The sequence below is a fragment of the Amia ocellicauda genome, chromosome 2, assembly GCF_036373705.1.
Source record: "Amia ocellicauda isolate fAmiCal2 chromosome 2, fAmiCal2.hap1, whole genome shotgun sequence".
Lineage (NCBI taxonomy): Eukaryota > Metazoa > Chordata > Actinopteri > Amiiformes > Amiidae > Amia > Amia ocellicauda.
This window is the reverse complement of record NC_089851.1, coordinates 36,581,095-36,601,955: the sequence shown is the minus strand read 5'-3', so window position 1 is coordinate 36,601,955 and position 20,861 is coordinate 36,581,095. Positions and strand designations below refer to the sequence as shown.

General features: G+C 37.6%; 1 protein-coding gene across 1 annotated transcript in view; it reads left to right on the top strand.

Annotated features, from left to right (window-relative positions):
* malrd1 (MAM and LDL receptor class A domain containing 1) overlaps positions 1–20,861 on the top strand; it is a 152,237-nt gene that overhangs the window by 15,979 nt on the left and 115,397 nt on the right. The window contains exons 11-18 of the mRNA XM_066723387.1: positions 4,890–5,036; positions 5,370–5,476; positions 7,125–7,298; positions 9,248–9,368; positions 15,095–15,247; positions 16,008–16,113; positions 16,893–17,260; positions 17,680–18,101. Of these exons, the coding sequence (XP_066579484.1) occupies positions 4,890–5,036; positions 5,370–5,476; positions 7,125–7,298; positions 9,248–9,368; positions 15,095–15,247; positions 16,008–16,113; positions 16,893–17,260; positions 17,680–18,101 (1,598 nt within the window). The remainder of the gene's footprint in view (positions 1–4,889; positions 5,037–5,369; positions 5,477–7,124; positions 7,299–9,247; positions 9,369–15,094; positions 15,248–16,007; positions 16,114–16,892; positions 17,261–17,679; positions 18,102–20,861) is intronic.

Here is a 20,861-nt window from a genome sequence, read left to right as displayed (position 1 = left end):
CAGCAATATTTCAGCATTGACATCAAATTTAACATAATCACGGACTGCCGACTGGTTGGCTCAGTGAAATAAGCAAAAGATTTGTGTGGTGAAATACACACAACCCCCCCCAGTCCAGCAACAGAGGCCAGACAGCAAGGATTTATTTTTGAAATTAAATTTAAAATGCTGCATGAATAAATAAATGTGATTAGAGCTCCTGAATGCAATATAACTAACTCACTCTACAGCACCTCATTACGAGTGAGGAAATCAAGTGTTTCTAGTTGATAATTGTCTTCATGAAATACTGTTCGGTTGACCTTTGTTTTCATTTAATCGGTTTAGACACAAATGGTGGAAAAAGCCTTCTGATATTGTATAGGTAGATATTATAGATATTGCAGCGTGCCAGAGGGCAGTGTAGTGATCTCAAGCCTCACTAAGAGGCCTGGGCCTTCGAGTGACACAGCAAGATCGCTGCACTGCGGTGCAGAACGGGATTCAGCCAACTGTTGTGGCCGCTATCCCTGAAATACCACACTCTATTGAATTATAATAACAGGTAACTTTATTGAAAAAGACATTAATTAGCGGATAATGATTTATTATTCCTATACTTTGTAACAAAAATCATTGCTCCATGAACTCTAAAAAATATATATAGTATAAGAATTAAAAACAACAAGCTTGGTGATAGACATGTTGCTCATTCCTGGGAGCGGAAAACATTTTGTGGACAAACAAAGGAAATTAACAGATTTCACAGTACTCCAATGCCCCATCACACACACACACACACACACACACACACAGTTTTAGAGCACCTATTTTTTTCCAGTTTAATGTCTCAATGTTCTCTGAAATGAAAGCATAGAACAAATAAACAATTGGAGATCAAAAAAAATCATGGAATTGTTTTGTTTAACAAAATGTAATCCCTTAAACTGACAAACCCCTCGGGTACCCTTAAAAGGGCACCAAATCCGTGTGCTTCTCTTTAATCCCATGTGTACTCTTCACCGTTGTGTTGTCTGCCAAGTGTTTGGTATCCCATGAAAGCTGAGACTCTCAGCTTTCTAACAATGTGAAGCATTCTCTGATGTGAAAAATTTGTTTTTATACCCCACCCCCACCCTCCACATTCTGAAATGGGGGGTAAGGGGATACTTGGTCTGAATAGGAATACAGAATCTCAAAAATATTGACAATTATCACATATTCTGGAACCAGACCGTCTACTGATCAAAACAAGAACATCCATGTTTTGGTAGAAGCAACACACACCCGTATAGAGCTCAAAATGTCAAGATGGAAAACTCTATTTACAGCGTACTAATACACAACGATTTTACATAATCGGATCTGAACTTCTCTGTGTTTGATAGAACATGAAATAATATATACTGGATTCATTGTTAGGTTGTTCTGAACAAAACAAGCCTATTTGCAAAGAAATCCAACTGTATGAGACCCCCCACCGGTGCAGACTGCGTGTTTAGCCCCCGGGAATGATGGCGGGCGACACGGAAACTGTAAATCAGATGTGTTTGAGATTGAAACGCGCTGGTAACCAAGAGAATAAGCTTTCAAACGATGTGCGCATTGTAGGAACACAGTGTAACTTCTATGCACAGGAGCAGCGTGTAACACTGCCAAATAATGCTTAAGAGGGTGTAGTAACACAGTATATAACTCTGTACATTATTTTTCAGTTTTTGGTAACCTAACATTCTTTTTTTTTAACGTCTGGCAGTTTACTGCTTACCTTTGTACCATTTCAGGTTATTCACTGCACTTTAACTGCTTAAATTCCAATAAAACTGGAAAAATGGGAGTGTTCTAAAACTTTTGACCGGTAGTGTATATACAGTATATACATTATATTTAAATTCCCACTACTTTGTGATCAATGATGAATTATAATTGATTTGAATATCTCTTTTTTAATGTATGATTGTTTGAATAAGAATGCAACAATGAAGTGTTATTTGCAATGTGAGATCAGCACACACTATACAAGGGGAAAATGTGCATTGACAAATAAATGGGAGTCCCTCAGTGAATAATTAATCCAAATGAGAATCACAAAGTTCTAGTTGCAACCGTTGTTCATTGGATGATTATTTTTTTGTTTTTACTGTAACATACATACTATTATTATTGCTCTGTGAAAATGTTGGGGGCCAAATTACTTCCCTGCTTTTACTATTTATTAATATGATGCTTCATTGCAGCTGTACAGAAAGCGCTCAGACTGATAATGTGAAAGTGTGTGCAGCTGCTTGAGTTTGTAGAACTATATATTACATTTAGCTGGGCTTACAATACAGAGCTGGCCTGTTTGCTATATTGAGAAATCCTTTTTTCTCTATCCATGTCAAGTTATCAGATAAAGACACCTATAAAGTTCATTATATAAAGCATGTTATTTTTCAGATTGTTTGGGGAACATTGACTACTATCTCAGCTACAGATTAGAACAATCATTATATATTTAAATTGGGAGATTTTGGGAGTACAGAAAATAAATGAATTGCTGTCCATAGACATTGACCTTAGTAAACATGTCATATTTACTCGGGAAGTATAATATTTTGGATTAATGATCAGTGCACATACACATGTCTGCTTTTATTACATGTACCGTGGTAATGCTTCAACATTCAGAGTGAGAACCATGATTGATGATATATTATATAAATGTTTCTGTGGCATTATAGGGCTTGACAGCTTCCATTGTTGTCTTGCAGTTAGGATCGCATAGATTAATGCACTTCTCTCAATATTGCACTCCCAGTCATCAGACAAGACGTGCGTGCCGTGAAAATGTTATTCTTACATGCACAGGTTGACTCTTCAGGGTTTTTTTTCCCCCTATGGACAGTGTTTTCCAGCATTTACTCTGCAACTGGCAGCTCAGCAGCATGTTGACATACACATCTACTAAATTCTTCCCATGGGTGCTTGGTCAGATTATGACGGGAGCAATCCAGGTCATGGCATTGATATTGGGGTGACGCACTGTTTGGCCCTTGCCATGTGAAATCGAGCCTTATGTACGCTGATATTTTAAGGGGTTGTATTGAAATTTGGGGTGGCTGTAACAATGGGAGGAGGCGAGGCTTTGGATATGGTCAATATAATAGCCATTATGCCTCATACCTCAGACCTCACTGAATTGTTCAAGTTTTCTCCTGTGTACAGTCAGCAAATATCCAGGGTTCGTCCTCCATTTGATACTCAGACTCCAGTGGCCCAACATGGAGCTGTTGAGTTGCGCGGTTGCCATTGTATGAGCACGGACCTTGGTTCCCACAGGCTCTGAGTTCTTTGATGACTGTAATTAGATTGTCAAGTCTTCCATGACACAAACTTGTACTATTGCTGTCTGGTAGAGATCCCTCATGTGGTTTATCTGAAATGATTCTGTTGTTTTGGTTGTGAGTTATACTTAGGAATGTATCCCTGGTGTTTCTTTTCAGTTGAATCTAGTGGTTGTCGATTTATTTACCCTGTTGGACAATGTGTACAGTCATGTCACTACCTCTCATTCTGCATTGCTCAAACAAGCTTATCAATTAAAACATTAAAAGGGGTGAAAATACTCAGTGTTGCTGAATAATTTCATCGTATTTATCATCTCAATAAGCATTCAGTAGGTGTATATACACTGCACCTACCTACACTTACATCAGAAACATGTCTTTTAGTATTTTTTATTTATTAAATTCTGACTCTTGCCTTGTATTATAATATAGCTTAATATAATTCCATTATCAAACTCGCATACCTGAAGTGCAACATAAGATGTAGCAACTGCAGCAAACAAAATTAAGATTTAACATACAGTACTCTCCAGTTGTGAGCATGTAGTCTAACGAGTCGAACCTGCAGTTGAAAGTGGTGGTCAGGTCATTCATAGTGGGCAGTTTATAGGTATCACAGACTGCACAATGTATAGATGCGGTCTATATGTTGAGACACAAGACGGAAAGTGTGAATGGACGTAAGAGATAGAGTGAAGGGAAGGTCAAGCAGGAGATGAGTAAAGATGATGACAGAGTATAGAAGAGACAAGGAAGGAGGGAAGAGATGGAGAGAGAGCCAGGCCAGGACAAGAGCATACTTTAGAAGGTTTTATTCCCTAAGCAGATGTTCTACAAAAATTTCAAATACCTGCATTCTTTTATGACTATCCGGAGATTCTCTTAATATTGATTTTCAATTCTTTATAATTAAAGGCTTTTGCGTATCTGGGCTTTTAGGTTTGTCCGACATGATGCATTAAGGTTTGCTTGGTTCAACATATAAAAGATGGATTTTAGCAGATAAGTCTCATTCTGACATCGTGACACTTGCCTCCAGGGTCTCATACACTCGAAGACCGCTGTACTTAGGTGAAATCTGGTTACACAGTATGCTAATGCCCTAAATTGATGTCACTGCAATGTTAATGTAGTGTTCTGTCCTTCTGCTTCCATCTGTCTAATCTCCCAGGATGCTTTTTAATGTTAGATGGGTCATGTAATTGAGTGTGTCTTGGCTCACTATTTCAAAAACATAAAAATGCTAATGCTTCAATTATACAGCAGGTAGCTTCAGACGATTAAAGTTCAATTCTTCTGTGTACATTAATTTGATATTCCTTTAGATATTGTTCAGACCAATCCAGAATATTGATTCCCTAATTAAATGTTTACCAGGAAGCACATTCCAGTAAACAGGATAATAAATCATATTGATGGCATGTCTAATACTGTGGTAAAGTGCGTGGAACAGTGTTGCATGTTCAAGGAAGTTAAATCCTAGTGCGTTCATACAGAATCATCTGCATTGTACCTTTAACCTTTTACCAAGGCATGAAACAGTAAACTGTATAAAGGAAAAGCTGTCATTTTCTTTTTTAGCCAACTTCACCCTGTGTGATTTTGAATCTGGCTGGTGTGGATGGGAGCAGCTGGAATCTGACAATGCTGACTGGATCACGACACAAGGCCAATCCTCCAGCTGCCCAGAATGCCCTGACACAGACCACACTACCAGTACCCTCCATGGTCAGTATAATACACACTCACACTCTGCAGATCTTAAAGAACAATACCATTGGTTTAATTTGCATAGCCATAACCCTTTGAGTTCTCATCTTCACAAAAGCAACTTTGCGAAAAGCTTTAAAAAACAACAACAAGGAAGAATACACAAAAGATGCAAATATATCCAGTTTAATTTCTGTCTTGCAAAAACTTTCCCTTCCATTTCAATGAAAAGAAAATTACACAATCACGTTTTTAATGAGATTAATAAATCTTCAGGACTGATCACAAATGAATCCTTTGTTCCAACTGTCTTCTGTATCATGTTTGATAAAACATATATTTGTCTTAAAGGCTCATTCATCTACATTAATGGCATTGTGCATGCTGACCAGGAGGTTGTTGCTCAGCTTGCGAGTCCTATCTTAAAGAAACAGGCCATGGACCATTCTCCTTGTCAGGTAAATAAAACTTGAAAAAACAAATGAATAAAACATTTACTGGAAAGGCCTGGTGTTATTACTCCATATTCATGTTTTAGTTTTAGAATCTTTCATTAAACAAGACACTAAGATTGAAGTGCTAAACCAAATCACAACTTTGATTGCTATTGGGTACACGTTTGTGTTGAGCGATTTGTGGGTAGGATCAAGTTTTGATTACATCTAGGCCTAAGTGTCTTTAATGCTGTCAGAAGAAATGAGTGTATATGACAGAATTGCATCTTTCTTTGTTTTTATTTGTTTATTTGCTTTACAACATCTTTAATTTAAATTCAATGTTAAATAACTCAAAACAAACTACTGTCGGTGTCACTGTAATGCAGTCTATCATGTTTGCCTGTATAGAGATTATATTTTGCATGATGTATTGGTACATAACTTCTGACATATGTGTTACAATAGTTAGCATTACATACGCCAACCTGTTAGTTCATCAATAACACTCTTGCTGCAACTACATTATTTTCAATTATTTTTAACGACACAGTCTGTTTTTGCGTTATTGTCACAAGTTGAATTTGCTGGTCAAAACAATAAAACACACCACTAAATCTGATTGGTTACACCAGTTAGTTAACGTACTGCATCGAAAAAGTAAGGACGTAGCAGCAAATTAGCTAGCATTTTGACTAGGTTGTGAGGTGGTAAATTCCGTGTGTTGATATGCTGGCTTAGACCCTTTCACACAGACCTTTCCACCAACAAAATGCCACGAAAAAGGCTGCAAAAGTTTTTGTGTGAGTGGGGCTTAATACTGTTCCTAAAATAATGGCTGTAATAAATTCATGTTATTTGGCAGTTCCTGATCTTCTTATAGCTTGATTATAATAGTTACAACATACTTCATCCCTTGAGGAAATGTTCTTATGCTAATACAACTTGTAGTAATAATGTTGTAATAACAAGGGTCATTTTAAACTCCAACTCTCCAGCCTGAGGTAACGGCACCACAATTATGATCATCATTATTGTTTGGAGATTATTGATTATTAAGTTTTATCCAGACTGAAATGATAAACTTCACTTCTGTAGGTACCCAAACAGAACCGCTGCTGTCAGGGGTTTTATCCTGAATATGAACCCCTTTGTATACAGCTTCTAAGTGAGAGATTGACAGTTGCTCAGGCAAATGTGTTAAGGCACAGATTGCAGTTCCTAATTTGATAATTATGCTCTATTGAAATTATGCTTTTGTTTTATGAGATGGGAGGGTGGAAAGGATTCAATTGTGTATTGTCTGTTTAAAATTGTTTTTCAGTTCTCATTGTAACCATTTTTTTGTATCTCAAATCTTCTGTCAAACAAAATTCAATTTTTGCTGTTGAATTATCTTCGCAAGTTAGCAAAACCTGCTTTAGTTTATAAAATATGACCGCATAAAGTAGAACATTGGAGTGTTGGTGGTTTATTATCTTAAAATATTCTGTCGGGTTCTTAATCATCACATTTTATTTTGAAATAAAATAATAAATGTGGTAGACTTCGGTAACAACTGGTATTAAGTTATCAAATTAAGCCAGACATTGAATTAATATTAAAGATTGCCTTGGATCCTCCAAAATGTGCATATGTCTCGATATCCGTTTTGCTTTGTGTCTCTTAAAAGGTCCGGTTTTGGTATCAGTTGACTGAGGGGGCAGCGATGTTCGTCTTCTCAAGGACTGTATTGGGTGGTGATTTAAGGAGGCTGGTTAGCATTACAGAACCCAACACCAAGACATGGAAGAAGGCAGAAATAGACATAGAACCTTCTACCATGGAAGTGAAAATCCCATTCCAGGTGAGCCGGCTTCATTTAAATGCTAGCTTATTTATTTATTGATAATTCATTCCATGCTTAGTGTATGCATATTTAACATATTCAAAGTATTGACCTCCTCATTTGATATTAATGTATTGATCACCTTTTTACATTCATGATTTGTTTATTATTAAATTATACTTCTTTAACAGTATGGTGTTTATTGAACACTTATTCATCTTACCGAGTGCTATAAAGGGTTCCGGGTTCTTGATCTGAGTTAAGAGAGTTAATATGACATACAGAATTGATTTTGGTGTAACACAACACTTTTTTGCACATTGTACTACCCCAAACAGCAACTTCCTGAAACAGTTCTTCACAAGATAGGTTAACCGATAGACGAATGAGTGTTTTTATTAAACAGTGCTAGTGTAGTCATTCTTATTGAGTCAGCAACTCATTTTCATTCAATGGATCTGGTTGCACTTTCCAATTGCAATTTAAACACGTTGTCATTACATACAGGATAGTCTGCCTCAATGCTAACTAACAGAACATTATTTAAATCAGACATAAGAAAAGAGAATGAAGCAGAACAATAAAACAGCACAAAATAAATAAGACAACAACAATAACACCAATGAAAGTGTTAATGAATTAATAAACGCAATGTAAATGCCAACTGCCAATGTAATGTTGCAGGACTTTCAAGCTTGAATACCACTGAGTTGAATCAAACAAATACAAACATACATTTAAAAATAGAATACAAAATAATTACATATTTTATGGGAGACATACATCATACCAATAACTTCTCAAAAATTAACCTTTTTTTTCCTTTTTCATTTTGCGTGTTTTGTTTTTTATTTTATTAGCCCATGTCTTTCTTTTTTGATTCATAAATCATGTCAAATGCAGATGATAGCATTTCACATCACTATTTCATATCGGATCAGATCTTGCTGGGATGCCATTAATCTCAGACTTATGAATTCAGAGCCAGAAGATGTGTTCGTATAGTTTTGAAGCAACTTTTATTTTTTTTAACCTCTAGATCTGGAATACCCTTGTGTTCATTCAACTCTGTTGCTTGAAAATCCCCTCTAATTGAACTAATCAATCTTTTAAATTGACTTCCCACTTAGAAGTTAACTTCAAACTAACTAAACATGTATCTTAGATGATTCTGAGCTCAAGTGTACCATTTTACCTTCTGAAACCCAGTTTAGTATGATTTAGCGGCAGTGATGCAACACTGCAATGCCATCAAATATTTGCTGCCAAGGGTTTATATGTGTGTGTGTGTGTGTGTATGTGTGTACTACAACCGCAGAAAATGAATGCATCTTCTAATAAATACAGTACTTCAAATCAAGTAAAAATCACGTATCAGCACATTTTGAGACACCCAAAATATGACTACCTATGATTTCTGCAGTTTCTATTGCAAATACAACTCCAGTTGTTATCTAGACATGCATGCACCAAGACAATATAAAGGATGAATCTAGTCCTCAATTTCCAAAGCTGACTGCCTTATTTTTGAAAGAACAATTTTCCACTTGAATTCTAAAAGATTGAATGCTTTCCAACTGTGGGAATAAACATAACCTTGTGAGAAAATGCATTGATATTATTCAATTAACAATCTTCAGCATCAGAAAAACAAAGTTCATGGTTATATTTATTAAAACAATAATACAGTTTATTGAGAATCTAATGAGTCTTAAACATAATTAAACAGAAAACAATTGAAAATGTGCTCTGGAGTGTAAAACTCTTTATTAATTTAGTGAATAATAATAAATACACTTTTACCATTACAAATGAGTAATGGGTATTTCAGTCTGTTGTATTAATTCTTGGGGAGTAGTTATCTTTTAAAATGATGGGTTTTGTCTTGTCTGAGCAAGAATGTTCTCTGAAAATGTAATATTTAAAGTTTAAATGATCATAATGTGTATTTTTTTTCTCCATATTAGGTTATTATCCAGGCCTCCCTCAATGCAGTTCATGCGGTTATTGCTTTGGATGACTTCAGCATAACACCAGAATGTTTTCCTACTAATGAAACACTGCCTCAGACCAGCACAGAGAGTAAAGGCAAGTGCTTGTTTCTTACCTTTTTCGTTTTTTTTTTTTACATATCTATGTTTATGTAAAAGTAATAATAAAAAAAATGAACCAAAAATATATTTCCTTATTAGTATTAAGGTTTTCAAGTGTTTTATCTTTATTGTTTCCAACACTCTCCCATTAATGATGAATAATTATAACAATATCCACCTTACAGAATCGTCTCCTCTCATCCAAAGTATATATATATATATATATATATATATATATATATATATATATATATATATATATATATATACACTCACCTAAAGGATTATTAGGAACACCATACTAATACTGTGTTTGACCCCCTTTTGTCTTCAGAACTGCCTTAATTCTACGTGGCATTGATTCAACAAGGTGCTGAAAGCATTCTTTAGAAATGTTGGCCCATATTGATAGGATAGCATCTTGCAGTTGATGGAGATTTGTGGGATGCACATCCAGGGCACGAAGCTCCCGTTCCACCACATCCCAAAGATGCTCTATTGGGTTGAGATCTGGTGACTGTGGGGGCCAGTTTAGTACAGGGAACTCATTGTCATGTTCAAGAAACCAATTTGAAATGATTCGACCTTTGTGACATGGTGCATTATCCTGCTGGAAGTTGCCATCAGAGGATGGGTACATGGTGGTCATAAAGGGATGGACATGGTCAGAAACAATGCTCAGGTAGGCCGTGGCATTTAAACGATGCCCAATTGGCACTAAGGGGCCTAAAGTGTGCCAAGAAAACATCCCCCACACCATTACACCACCACCAACAGCCTGCACAGTGGTAACAAGGCATGATGGATCCATGTTCTCATTCTGTTTACGCCAAATTCGGACTCTACCATCTGAATGTCTCAACAGAAATCGAGACTCATCAGACCAGGCAACATTTTTCCAGTCTTCAACTGTCCAATTTTGGTGAGCTTGTGCAAATTGTAGCCTCTTTTTCCTATTTGTAGTGGAGATGAGTGGTACCCGGTGGGGTCTTCTGCTGTTGTAGCCCATCCGCCTCAAGGTTGTACGTGTTGTGGCTTCACAAATGCTTTGCTGCATACCTCGGTTGTAACGAGTGGTTATTTCAGTCAAAGTTGCTCTTCTATAAGCTTGAATCAGTCGGCCCATTCTCCTCTGACCTCTAGCATCAACAAGGCATATTCGCCCACAGGACTGCCGCATACTGGATGTTTTTCCCTTTTCACACCATTCTTTGTAAACCCTAGAAATGGTTGTGCATGAAAATCCCAGTAACTGAGCAGATTGTGAAATACTCAGACCGGCCCGTCTGGCACCAACAACCATGCCACGCTCAAAATTGCTTAAATCACCTTTCTTTCCCCTTCAGACATTCAGTTTGGAGTTCAGGAGATTGTCTTGACCAGGACCACACCCCTAAATGCATTGAAGCAACTGCCATGTGATTGGTTGGTTAGATAATTGCATTAATGAGAAATTGAACAGGTGTTCCTAATAATCCTTTAGGTGAGTGTATATATATATATATATATATATATATATATATATAATTTTTTGGGTTGGTATTTAGAAGCAGTGCTGTTTTAAACTTATAACATCCCCAAACTCAGAGTAAAACTTGTATTTATTTGTTTATTCATTTGATGTATCCTTCTCATAAAAAGGCAGATAATATCTGGTTCCCATTTCCTGTTTACAAAAGCAAATAACGTATCAAGCAGCCTACAGTCACTTCTCAGCATTTCATTTTATTTATCCTACCTACTGTATTAATGCCCTGTAAATACTTAATCTATATACACATAAATTAATGTGGTCACCAAAGTGTTTCCTCACAGTAATCATCAATAATGTTTTTTGATTAAACACCAGACACAAAGGAGACGTAGTGGGCAAGAATTCACAGTTAATTAAAAACTGTTGTTCATGATTCAGTTATTATGTTGCAGACTTCAAGAGCGTCTGCCATTATCTGGGGCCTTTTTGTCATATAAATCATAATGCACATACATATTGAGATTAATCATATCAAGATTAATCATGTGGCCCGTTTCTAGTCAATACTATGGAGGGTTTTGTTTTTTCTTCAACACAAAGATGTGGCCTTGCTTTCTTTGTGCTTTTGCCTTTTTAAATCCAATAACTTAAAGGACAAATGAAGACTTCATCAAGAACAAAATTAAATCAACCTTGCTTTATTTGAGTGTGTTTAATCATTAGATAATAGACTACTTCAAAATATTTTCATAAAGCCCTAATGCATAAAGCCACTTGGATGTTCTCAGGAAATTACTGATGTCACATCCTGACATTAACTGACACATCCCAAAACTGAGTTGAGTGAGAGGGCAAAACATGATGGAAAAATATACTCTAATACTATAATCTGAAATAAGTGGATGCTCGTATCGCTCCGCAACCCCTGGGACTCTGTGACAGGGTGGGGTGTTCACTTCTTGCCTTAATTTTGAAGAATTTCATGGGTAAATAATTATATGTATGCCAAGATGATTAGTAATGTTTAATTGCTATATATGATGAATGATACTTTGATCAACTGTTTCAATGTCCTGCAACTGATCAGACTGACTGAGCAGACAGTCTCCTAAGAGACAGTTTGTTTTCATTGTGGCACTATGAATAGGTTTTGGAGCATTTATATAGTATTTTGTAATGATTCATTTATAATTTTGTCATCATGATATGTCCTTTATACTCTAATTTTTGGCATTAACTTGTATGCTGATAAGAGTTTAGCTCTGGGAAGGAAAGCAGAAGAGGTGTGTGCTGCTTAAAAGTAAACCTCCAGAAATATATTACTTTTAAAAAATACCTGTTTTTGAGAATAACATCACTTAGGGTTACACATTGCTGAGTCAAGGCATCTCTTTTCCTGAGCCACCGGACCACCCTTGTCCCTGGCAGCACACGAACAGGAACATGGAACGACTCCAGCAGGCGGTTGCCAGGTTGCAGCACAATTTACAAGAGGGTCCCAGTCATGTTTAATAGGTTTCAGATTAGATCTAGGTGAATCCATGCTTCTGAATTGTTAGGGCTAGTGCTAGAATAAGGTTGAATATGTGTGTGCGTTACGTGAAAATGTAGTGGCATCTGCTTATATCTAGCATTTTGCAGGATGTTGTGTTATAAAGCAAATTCATTACATTAGGCATGGATAGCAGCAAGGCAGTTCTTACCCCCCAATCTCAGTTTAATCATTCATTCTTAGGTACTTATGATCATTGTATGTATGTATGTTGTATTTCTTTTTTTATGGATGCTTGTTACTGGGATTATTGAATTACAAAAAGGAAAACTAGACCAGACAAGTTAGACAGTGGTACATTTCATGTTGCTATAAAAATGAGGAATGTTCTGTGTTTCAGCATACTAATGCACTACAAAATACACAATTTTTCAATGGTTACGGGGATGAACGTTCAGCTCAATGAAATCATATTCAAATACCATCTGCTGACTTGGCGTGTTATAGGGAACTTATAAAAATTACTAATACTGGCATAATTTTAAAAGCATTCTAAACAATACAAGAAGGGATATTTGGCACTCAGCATAAAGCAGACTTCTGTGTACTGGAGCCTAGGATAGAGAATAAATTAAGCTTTCCAGACCAGAATTAAAACCAATAGACAGTGTAATTATGAAAATAAGGACAGAGTTCTAAATGTTTTGTTCTTCAACAGGCTAACCTTTCATATCATTCATAACATTTATAATGAAAGCAAAACATTTGTATTTACTTCTTGTGTCTGTACACCAAACATTATATTCTCTTTGTCATGCTGGATGTCTTCAAGCTAGCATGTTTTATTTTGATTGTTTTTCAGATTATGGGCAGATTGTGCTTCTTACCAATGGCTCCCTCACTAATGAACATGGAATGACTGTCGACACAAATGGCAGAGTGTTTGTTGGAGAAATAGCCGACAGTGCTGCCTCAGTTTTCATCCTTTCTTCACCCGGTTTATATCAGAACATCACTGACACATACTCCCTGAGGTCCGCACTCAGCAACTCCCTCTATCTTTGCCATTCAATCATGGGGTCCAAGGATGGGGAGGCAGGAGTGTTTGTGGAACAGATTTCAGATAACAATGAAGACAGGATCCGGGCCTCTTTTTGGCTGACAGAAAGTGAATGGTTTCCTGGGTTTGCTGCGCTAGAGTCAGTCAGTCTTCCTGGTCACTATGTTCTCCATGCAGAGCAGAATGTCTCCCTGGCGAAGTATTATGGAAGTCTAACCTTCAAAGAGCGAGCCAGCTGGAGAGTCAGAGAAGGTAAGAACTGAGTCTGATCACCTCCTTTAGACTTGCATAAAGGGTGTCTCTGCTTGTACATATTTATATATCACAAAATTCACTTGCTTTCTTTTTTTTTCAGTTCATTTCAAAGAACAGATTAATTTCTCATGATGTTTGAATTTCATTTTTCTTTGTAGGAAGTAATTCCTGAAATCCACTTGTAATACTTTTGACATAGATTGCACACAACTCTACCCTTTGCATTTTGTTTTCTCTGTACCGCTGCAGTTTTCCAGTTTGCTTTTTTTAGTATCAGCTAGTAAGACAAGATTTTCCAACATGTCCGACGTGTTTGTTCAGTTTGAGCAGGGTTTTAAATGGGCTCTGTTGATGGTGGCCACCATCCAAGTGTACTCTTTGATTTGAAATCCACAAATAGTATTGACTATAATCAATACCATATCAAATAAATCGGAGTAACCTCATAACGGCTGAGTCATTAAATTATACTGTCTGCTTCGCTGCCAGTTGGCAGCTTTGTTTAAATTTGGGTTATATATGCATGACAGTAGCTTGACAGAAGACAAGCCAGTTCTCAAAGCCAGATAAACAATTTGTTTATTACAGAAGTGTAGTTTAGATTAGTGTTCAGTCCGATATTTGTTTAATAGTTATCAACACTGTATCATTATTTCCTTTTCAGCAAACATTTCCACCACAGTGCCACCCCCTCCTCAGTGCCTACCACCTTTATTTCACTGTCCCAGTGGGGAATGCATACCGGAAAACAAAGTGTGCGATTTCACAGTAGACTGCCCCAATGCAGAAGATGAATCTGGGTGTCGTAAGTACATACTGAAATGGATGTGACTGACTGACTGATCAGTGTTATCCCTGAATAAAGCCCAAATTGCTAAATCACTCATAAATAAGGCAACCAGGTATTATTGTGCATCTTCTTATTATTCACTATTGCTTAAGTTGTATCCTGAATATCACCTTCAGCAGTGTCACAAATGTACTTTTTATCATGACCTAACTAGAGCTGCATTAACTAATTACATTTTACAGCATCATCCTGCCTATATAGCTGTAAACACATTTATCGCAGTGTGGTGAGCACTAGGTTTGCAATCGTTAATATACTACCCCACATTCCAAAACTGTAAAAGTTAGAAAATTATGGTTTGAAAATAGAGCCATATCACTCATCTAAAGTGACTTTGATCTGAGTGTGTGGGAATTCTAGTGAAATGAATATGCACTACAATATAATACACATGTAATAAACATGTAATACACATATAGTGTTGCTATAAATTAAATGAATCAAAGAATACATAAATGCAAGTCCTTCTTGTCATTATTGGCATTTCATGAACACATAGTAGTTGTCCTTGGAATGGGTTTGTCTAAATCACTCACCTTCTCTTTCCACATCACACAATGAAGCTATCTTGCCTCTTGTTCTCATTGCAGCTGGAATGTGTGATTTTGAAGAGGACTCCTGTGGTTGGTTTGAGTTTGCCCCAGGAGATGGTTTTGATTGGATCAGGAGTTCCCGTGTGGCCGTGCCCCCGGACTACCAGGACCAATCCCCTCCACAGGACCACAGCAACAACACTGCTGAGGGTGGGTTGAAGGGGACAGTGGGGGGAGAAGGCCGACTTCACATTCTGAACGTCTTCTAGCATTTCTTACATCCTAAATTTTGTTCTGCAACAGTTTGTTCTTTGTTGCAGTTGAACTCTTGGTTACGTATTGCAGCTATTTCCTAAATTCAAGCCTTTATTAATAATTTTCAGATCTTAAATAGTTTGAGAAACCAGATGATTGTGTTTGGTCATCGAAGGATTGATAGTATATTTTCTTTTGCTTTGTGTAGTCACGATTACCTTTTTTGTTTGTTTTTGGAAAAGTCAGTTTTGTGGGTATGTTTCACATTATCGTGAATAGTTTCAAGAGGTTCAGTGATCTGCTTTTCATTCTGGTACAAAAAAAAACTTGATAAAAAATCATCTGACATTTACATTGTAAATGAGAAGGATCGTCTATGAACAGGTGGTTGTAATATCCACTTATCTCCGGTAACTGTGTGGCAGCTCCCTTCTTTAGTTAATTTATATTTCATACCGATGAATGAAGGTGAAAGTACTCTGTATCCCATTACAATTAATCTATATATCCATGTGTTTTCCTAAAAGATAGTCAGTGGCTTGTTGTTAATGCTATCTTGAAGACAACATAGGGATGTAAATAAAGATTAATTTTAATGGGCTGCTGTGTATCAAAGCTGAAATTGAAAGTGGAAGCAGAGCTCAGTGATTTATGCAGTGTGCTCTCAAATGCAAGGTTGCTGTGTTTTTAATTACTTTTCCCCTCAATTTTGCAGGTCATTTTATGTTTGTTCTGAAAAACAGTAGCAGTATCTCACAGAAGGCCTTACTCAGAAGTCCCAAATACCGCCAGTCTGCTTCTGGTTGCACCATGACATTCTGGTAATAAATTGCACATTTTCCAGTTGATGTTCTCTTAATATTTACACTTTCTCCATGATTTTGCTTGAATTATGAAAATACATATGTATAAATATACCATTGTATGTCTTCCCCGCAGCAATTGTAAAATGAGGCTTTCTATTTATATACTGCTGTGTCTATTTCTTACATGCAAGAGATGAATAATGATTTTAATTTTGACTAATGCCTACACTATAAAAAAAAGTGTTATAATAAAACAAATGTACATAAAGTGAGTAAATTCCAGCAGGATTTAATAAGAGATAACTGCCAGTGGAAAAATATCTTCATCAGATTTTTGAGAAATTGGTTTGTGTTCGTGGTAGATAAAAATAAATGTGATTCACTCACCCAGACATTTTAAATAAGAAGATACTTAATATCATAATTCAAGAAATGCTATTCTAATATTAGGCAACATGTCTTATATGTCAAGATGTTATGTAGATCTAGTTAAACATCTTGTAAGTTAACAAGTAAGTTGAACAATCTTCACACTATGAATCATTGGACTAAAATATGAAAAAATAAACTTGCTAAGAGTTTTTATTTTTTTATAGTGTAGGGGTTCAAAGCTGACCAAGTTCTAGCAGGGTTTATTATTTTTAATGGTCTGAAGCTCTGAAAAAAATATGAATCTTCACCAGAATTGCTGTGAAGTTAAGTGAAGTAGCTAAGGCCTCAGAAGGCGAGGGACTCAGGTTGAACTTCTAGCTCACTCTGACACAAGATCTAATGCCCCAGCACTGGTCTTTCAGGCATTACAATTATGGGGAGGCAGTCGGGGCCGCCGACATGTATTTGCGGATTGACGGTGTGGACAACATCACCGTGGTGTGGAGGACTTTGTACAACAAGGGCAGCCAATGGTTGAAGGAGGTCATTCAAGTTGGCCGACTGACGCAACCCTTCCAGTTCTCGCTGGCAAAGCTCAGCCTGGGCTTTTATGCCGGTGTGTCGGCCATGGATGACATCCTCTTCACAAACTGTTCCCTGCCGCCCCCCGCGGCTCACTGCAAGTCCCCCGATATGTTCCACTGCCGAGAAACCAGGGCCTGCATTGACAGGCTGCTGCTGTGCGACCTTGTGGATGACTGCGGAGACGGATCCGATGAAGAAAACTGCTGTGAGTGAATTATGCAGGAGCCTTGTAGATGCATTCTGAAAGGAACTCTTTAATGCCCAAATTATGCACCTTGATATAGACTTGATTAGAAAGTTAACCCATGTGGAAAACATTAATGATACACGTCAACTATCAGGTATGGGGAGTAATCTCAGCAAAGTAGGTTGTGCAGAGTAAGGGAACAACAAACGACAAACTCACCACCTGGCACTTTCTCTTGAGTTCATAGCATTAATTAATTCATGTAAGTTTCCAAAAATCATACTTCTAATTACTGAAAATGTATACATATTTATATTTTTTCGTTTCATTACTTTGGTTGGGTTGAACCATTACTGAAAGAGTTAAGATATGAATGTGGTCTGGGTCTATGACTTAAATGTTGGGTGAAGTAAAGACATAGGCTTTTATTATTGCAGCTATGGACCTGCAGTGCAACTTTGAGACAGACCTTTGCAACTGGTCTCAGGACACAAGCGATATATTTGACTGGACCCGAATCCAGGGCCCCACATCCACACTAAACACTGGTCCCTGGAAGGACCACACCCTGGGCAATGTGAACGGCCACTATCTCTTCATCGAGGCCTCGTTACCTCAGGAGTTTAAGGACACTGCAGTGCTGCTGAGTCGTAACTTCAGACCCACCACGCAGAATACCAGCAGGCAATGCGTCTTCCGCATCAATTACCACATGTTTGGCGAACACATCTACAAACTGGCTGTGTACAAGAGAACATCTACCAATAGCATAGGAGAGCTACTGTGGGAGCGATATGGGCCACAAGGAAACATGTGGCTAAGACAAGTAATACCTATTACTAGTTTCCTGCCTTTCCAGGTAAGAGCCATTTCCTTTTGATAAATATTGCTTTCCTGAGTGTTTTAATACAAAGTTTAGTACAGAGTACAATATCAACAACATGAAGGTGAATTACATTTACATTAACTACAGGGTGAGGAAATACAATAGCAGTTAAAAGTATTATTCTCAGGTTTCTGGAATAAAAGTCTGCCACAAAACATAGTTCAATGCAAACCGTTCGGTATCCCTGTTAATCTTTGCTCTCTGCTATAATGATGTAGCCTGAAGGCCCCAATATCAATCCTCTTTTTACTAGTGTTTTTGCAGTCTAATAATGTGTTGATTATTATACACATTAGTATTTTGTGTGTCAAAGGTGTCAAAGCTTTCCCAGTACCAAATCAAATTTAACAAAATATCAATACAATACCACATGCTGGATAGGGATAGACAACTATATCATTTACTTTCCTAATATTGATAAGCTACATTTGCAGACATACATCTATAGTTTTAAGTTGAAGTGCCTCCCCCTCCTGCTGTTTCTGATATGGGGGATGGGGAAGTGTGGGTACAGGCAGTCTTCGAGCGCAGGAGGACTGGAGAGGTCTGCCAGGGGTGTAGGGAGACATGAAACCGTCTCTAGACAGCTAGGGTGCTGTCTGGTCAAGGGTGCAGTAAGGAGGAGCCAGAGCTTTGAAGTGGATCCAAGCTGAATCAGTGGAGGGAATGGAGCAGGGGGTCAGTGAAATAGGAGATCTCTGCATTATCAGCATAGAAATTGTATGAGAAACCTTAAGGTCAAGCAGAGAGAGGTTAGACAGAAATGAGGAGAGCTCACAGGTTTTAGAGAGGAAATGGAGCAGGGAGATGGGATGGTTACTCTAGGGAGAGGTGCGGTCAGGGGTATAATTGACTGCATAATTCTTTGAGCTTGGCTACTTTACATCCATATATATTCACATCCATTCACCTTTTTCAGATGTCCAGCAACTATATAGCATAGTACATAGAGTTCATTCTGACCTAGAACACTTATTTTAATTCTTTTAAAGTATTTTAATTAATATTAAGGAGAATTAATAGCATTAATCTTAGGGCATCACCATAGCACTGGTATAATCAAGACCAGATCAAGTTTCGAAAGAGAAGAACTTGCTTCAGAATTCTCCTGTTTATTCTAAAGAGACAACACAATATTTGAAACTTCAGCACCTTACAATGTTTTGTATTTAGTTTCAGAAGGGAAAACATAATGAGAACAGGCCTTCTGGACCATCAGAGCTTGCCATTATCTTACACTGAGCATCTCTGTGTTAAGACTATTTTTGAAATATCTCAGTTGTATTAACCTGTGCCTTGGCAATTTAATGCAAACATTATTATTTTGTAAACTTTAAAAAAAGGGATACATTAATCTGACTCTGGTAGTGTTTTGGAAACTTTGATAAAGAAGTCCAACACAGTGCATATACACTCTCCAAAAGGATTATTAGGAACACCTGTTCAATTTCTCATTAATGCAATTATCTAACCAGCCAATCACATGGCAGTTGCTTCAATGCATTTAGGGGTGTGGTCCTGGTCAAGACAATCTCCTGAACTCCAAACTGAATGTCTGAATGGGAAAGAAAGGTGATTTAAGCAATTTTGAGCGTGGCATGGTTGTTGGTGCCAGACGGGCCGGTCTGAGTATTTCACAATCTGCTCAGTTACTGGGATTTTCATGCACAACCATTTCTAGGGTTTACAAAGAATGGTGTGAAAAGGGAAAAACATCCAGTATGCGGCAGTCCTGTGGGCGAATATGCCTTGTTGATGCTAGAGGTCAGAGGAGAATGGGCCGACTGATTCAAGCTTATAGAAGAGCAACTTTGACTGAAATAAGCACTCGTTACAACCGAGGTATGCAGCAAAGCATTTGTGAAGCCACAACACGTACAACCTTGAGGCGGATGGGCTACAACAGCAGAAGACCCCACCGGGTACCACTCATCTCCACTACAAATAGGAAAAAGAGGCTACAATTTGCACAAGCTCACCAAAATTGGACAGTTGAAGACTGGAAACATGTTGCCTGGTCTGATGAGTCTCGATTTCTGTTGAGACATTCAGATGGTAGAGTCAGAATTTGGCGTAAACAGAATGAGAACATGGATCCATCATGCCTTGTTACCACTGTGCAGGCTGTTGGTGGTGGTGTAATGGTGTGGGGGATGTTTTCTTGGCACACTTTAGGCCCGTTAGTGCCAATTGGGCATCGTTTAAATGCCACGGCCTACCTGAGCATTGTTTCTGACCATGTCCATCCCTTTATGACCACCATGTACCCATCCTCTGATGGCTACTTCCAGCAGGATAATGCACCATGTCACACAGGTCGAATCATTTCAAATTGGTTTCTTGAACATGACAATGAGTTCACTGTACTAAACTGGCCCCCACAGTCACCAGATCTCAACCCAATAGAGCATCTTTGGGATGTGGTGGAACGGGAGCTTCATGCCCTGGATGTGCATCCCACAAATCTCCATCAACTGCAAGATGCTATCCTATCAATATGGGCCAACATTTCTAAAGAATGCTTTCAGCACCTTGTTGAATCAATGCCACGTAGAATTAAGGCAGTTCTGAAGGCGAAAGGGGGTCAAACACAGTATTTGTATGGTGTTCCTAATAATCCTTTAGGTGAGTGTAAATAGAAGATTAATTTAGAAGTGATAGATGGGAGTGCCTTTGTTCTTTAAATAGATAATTGTTAATGTTTGAATTATGCCTCCAGAATGGTTAATGCTA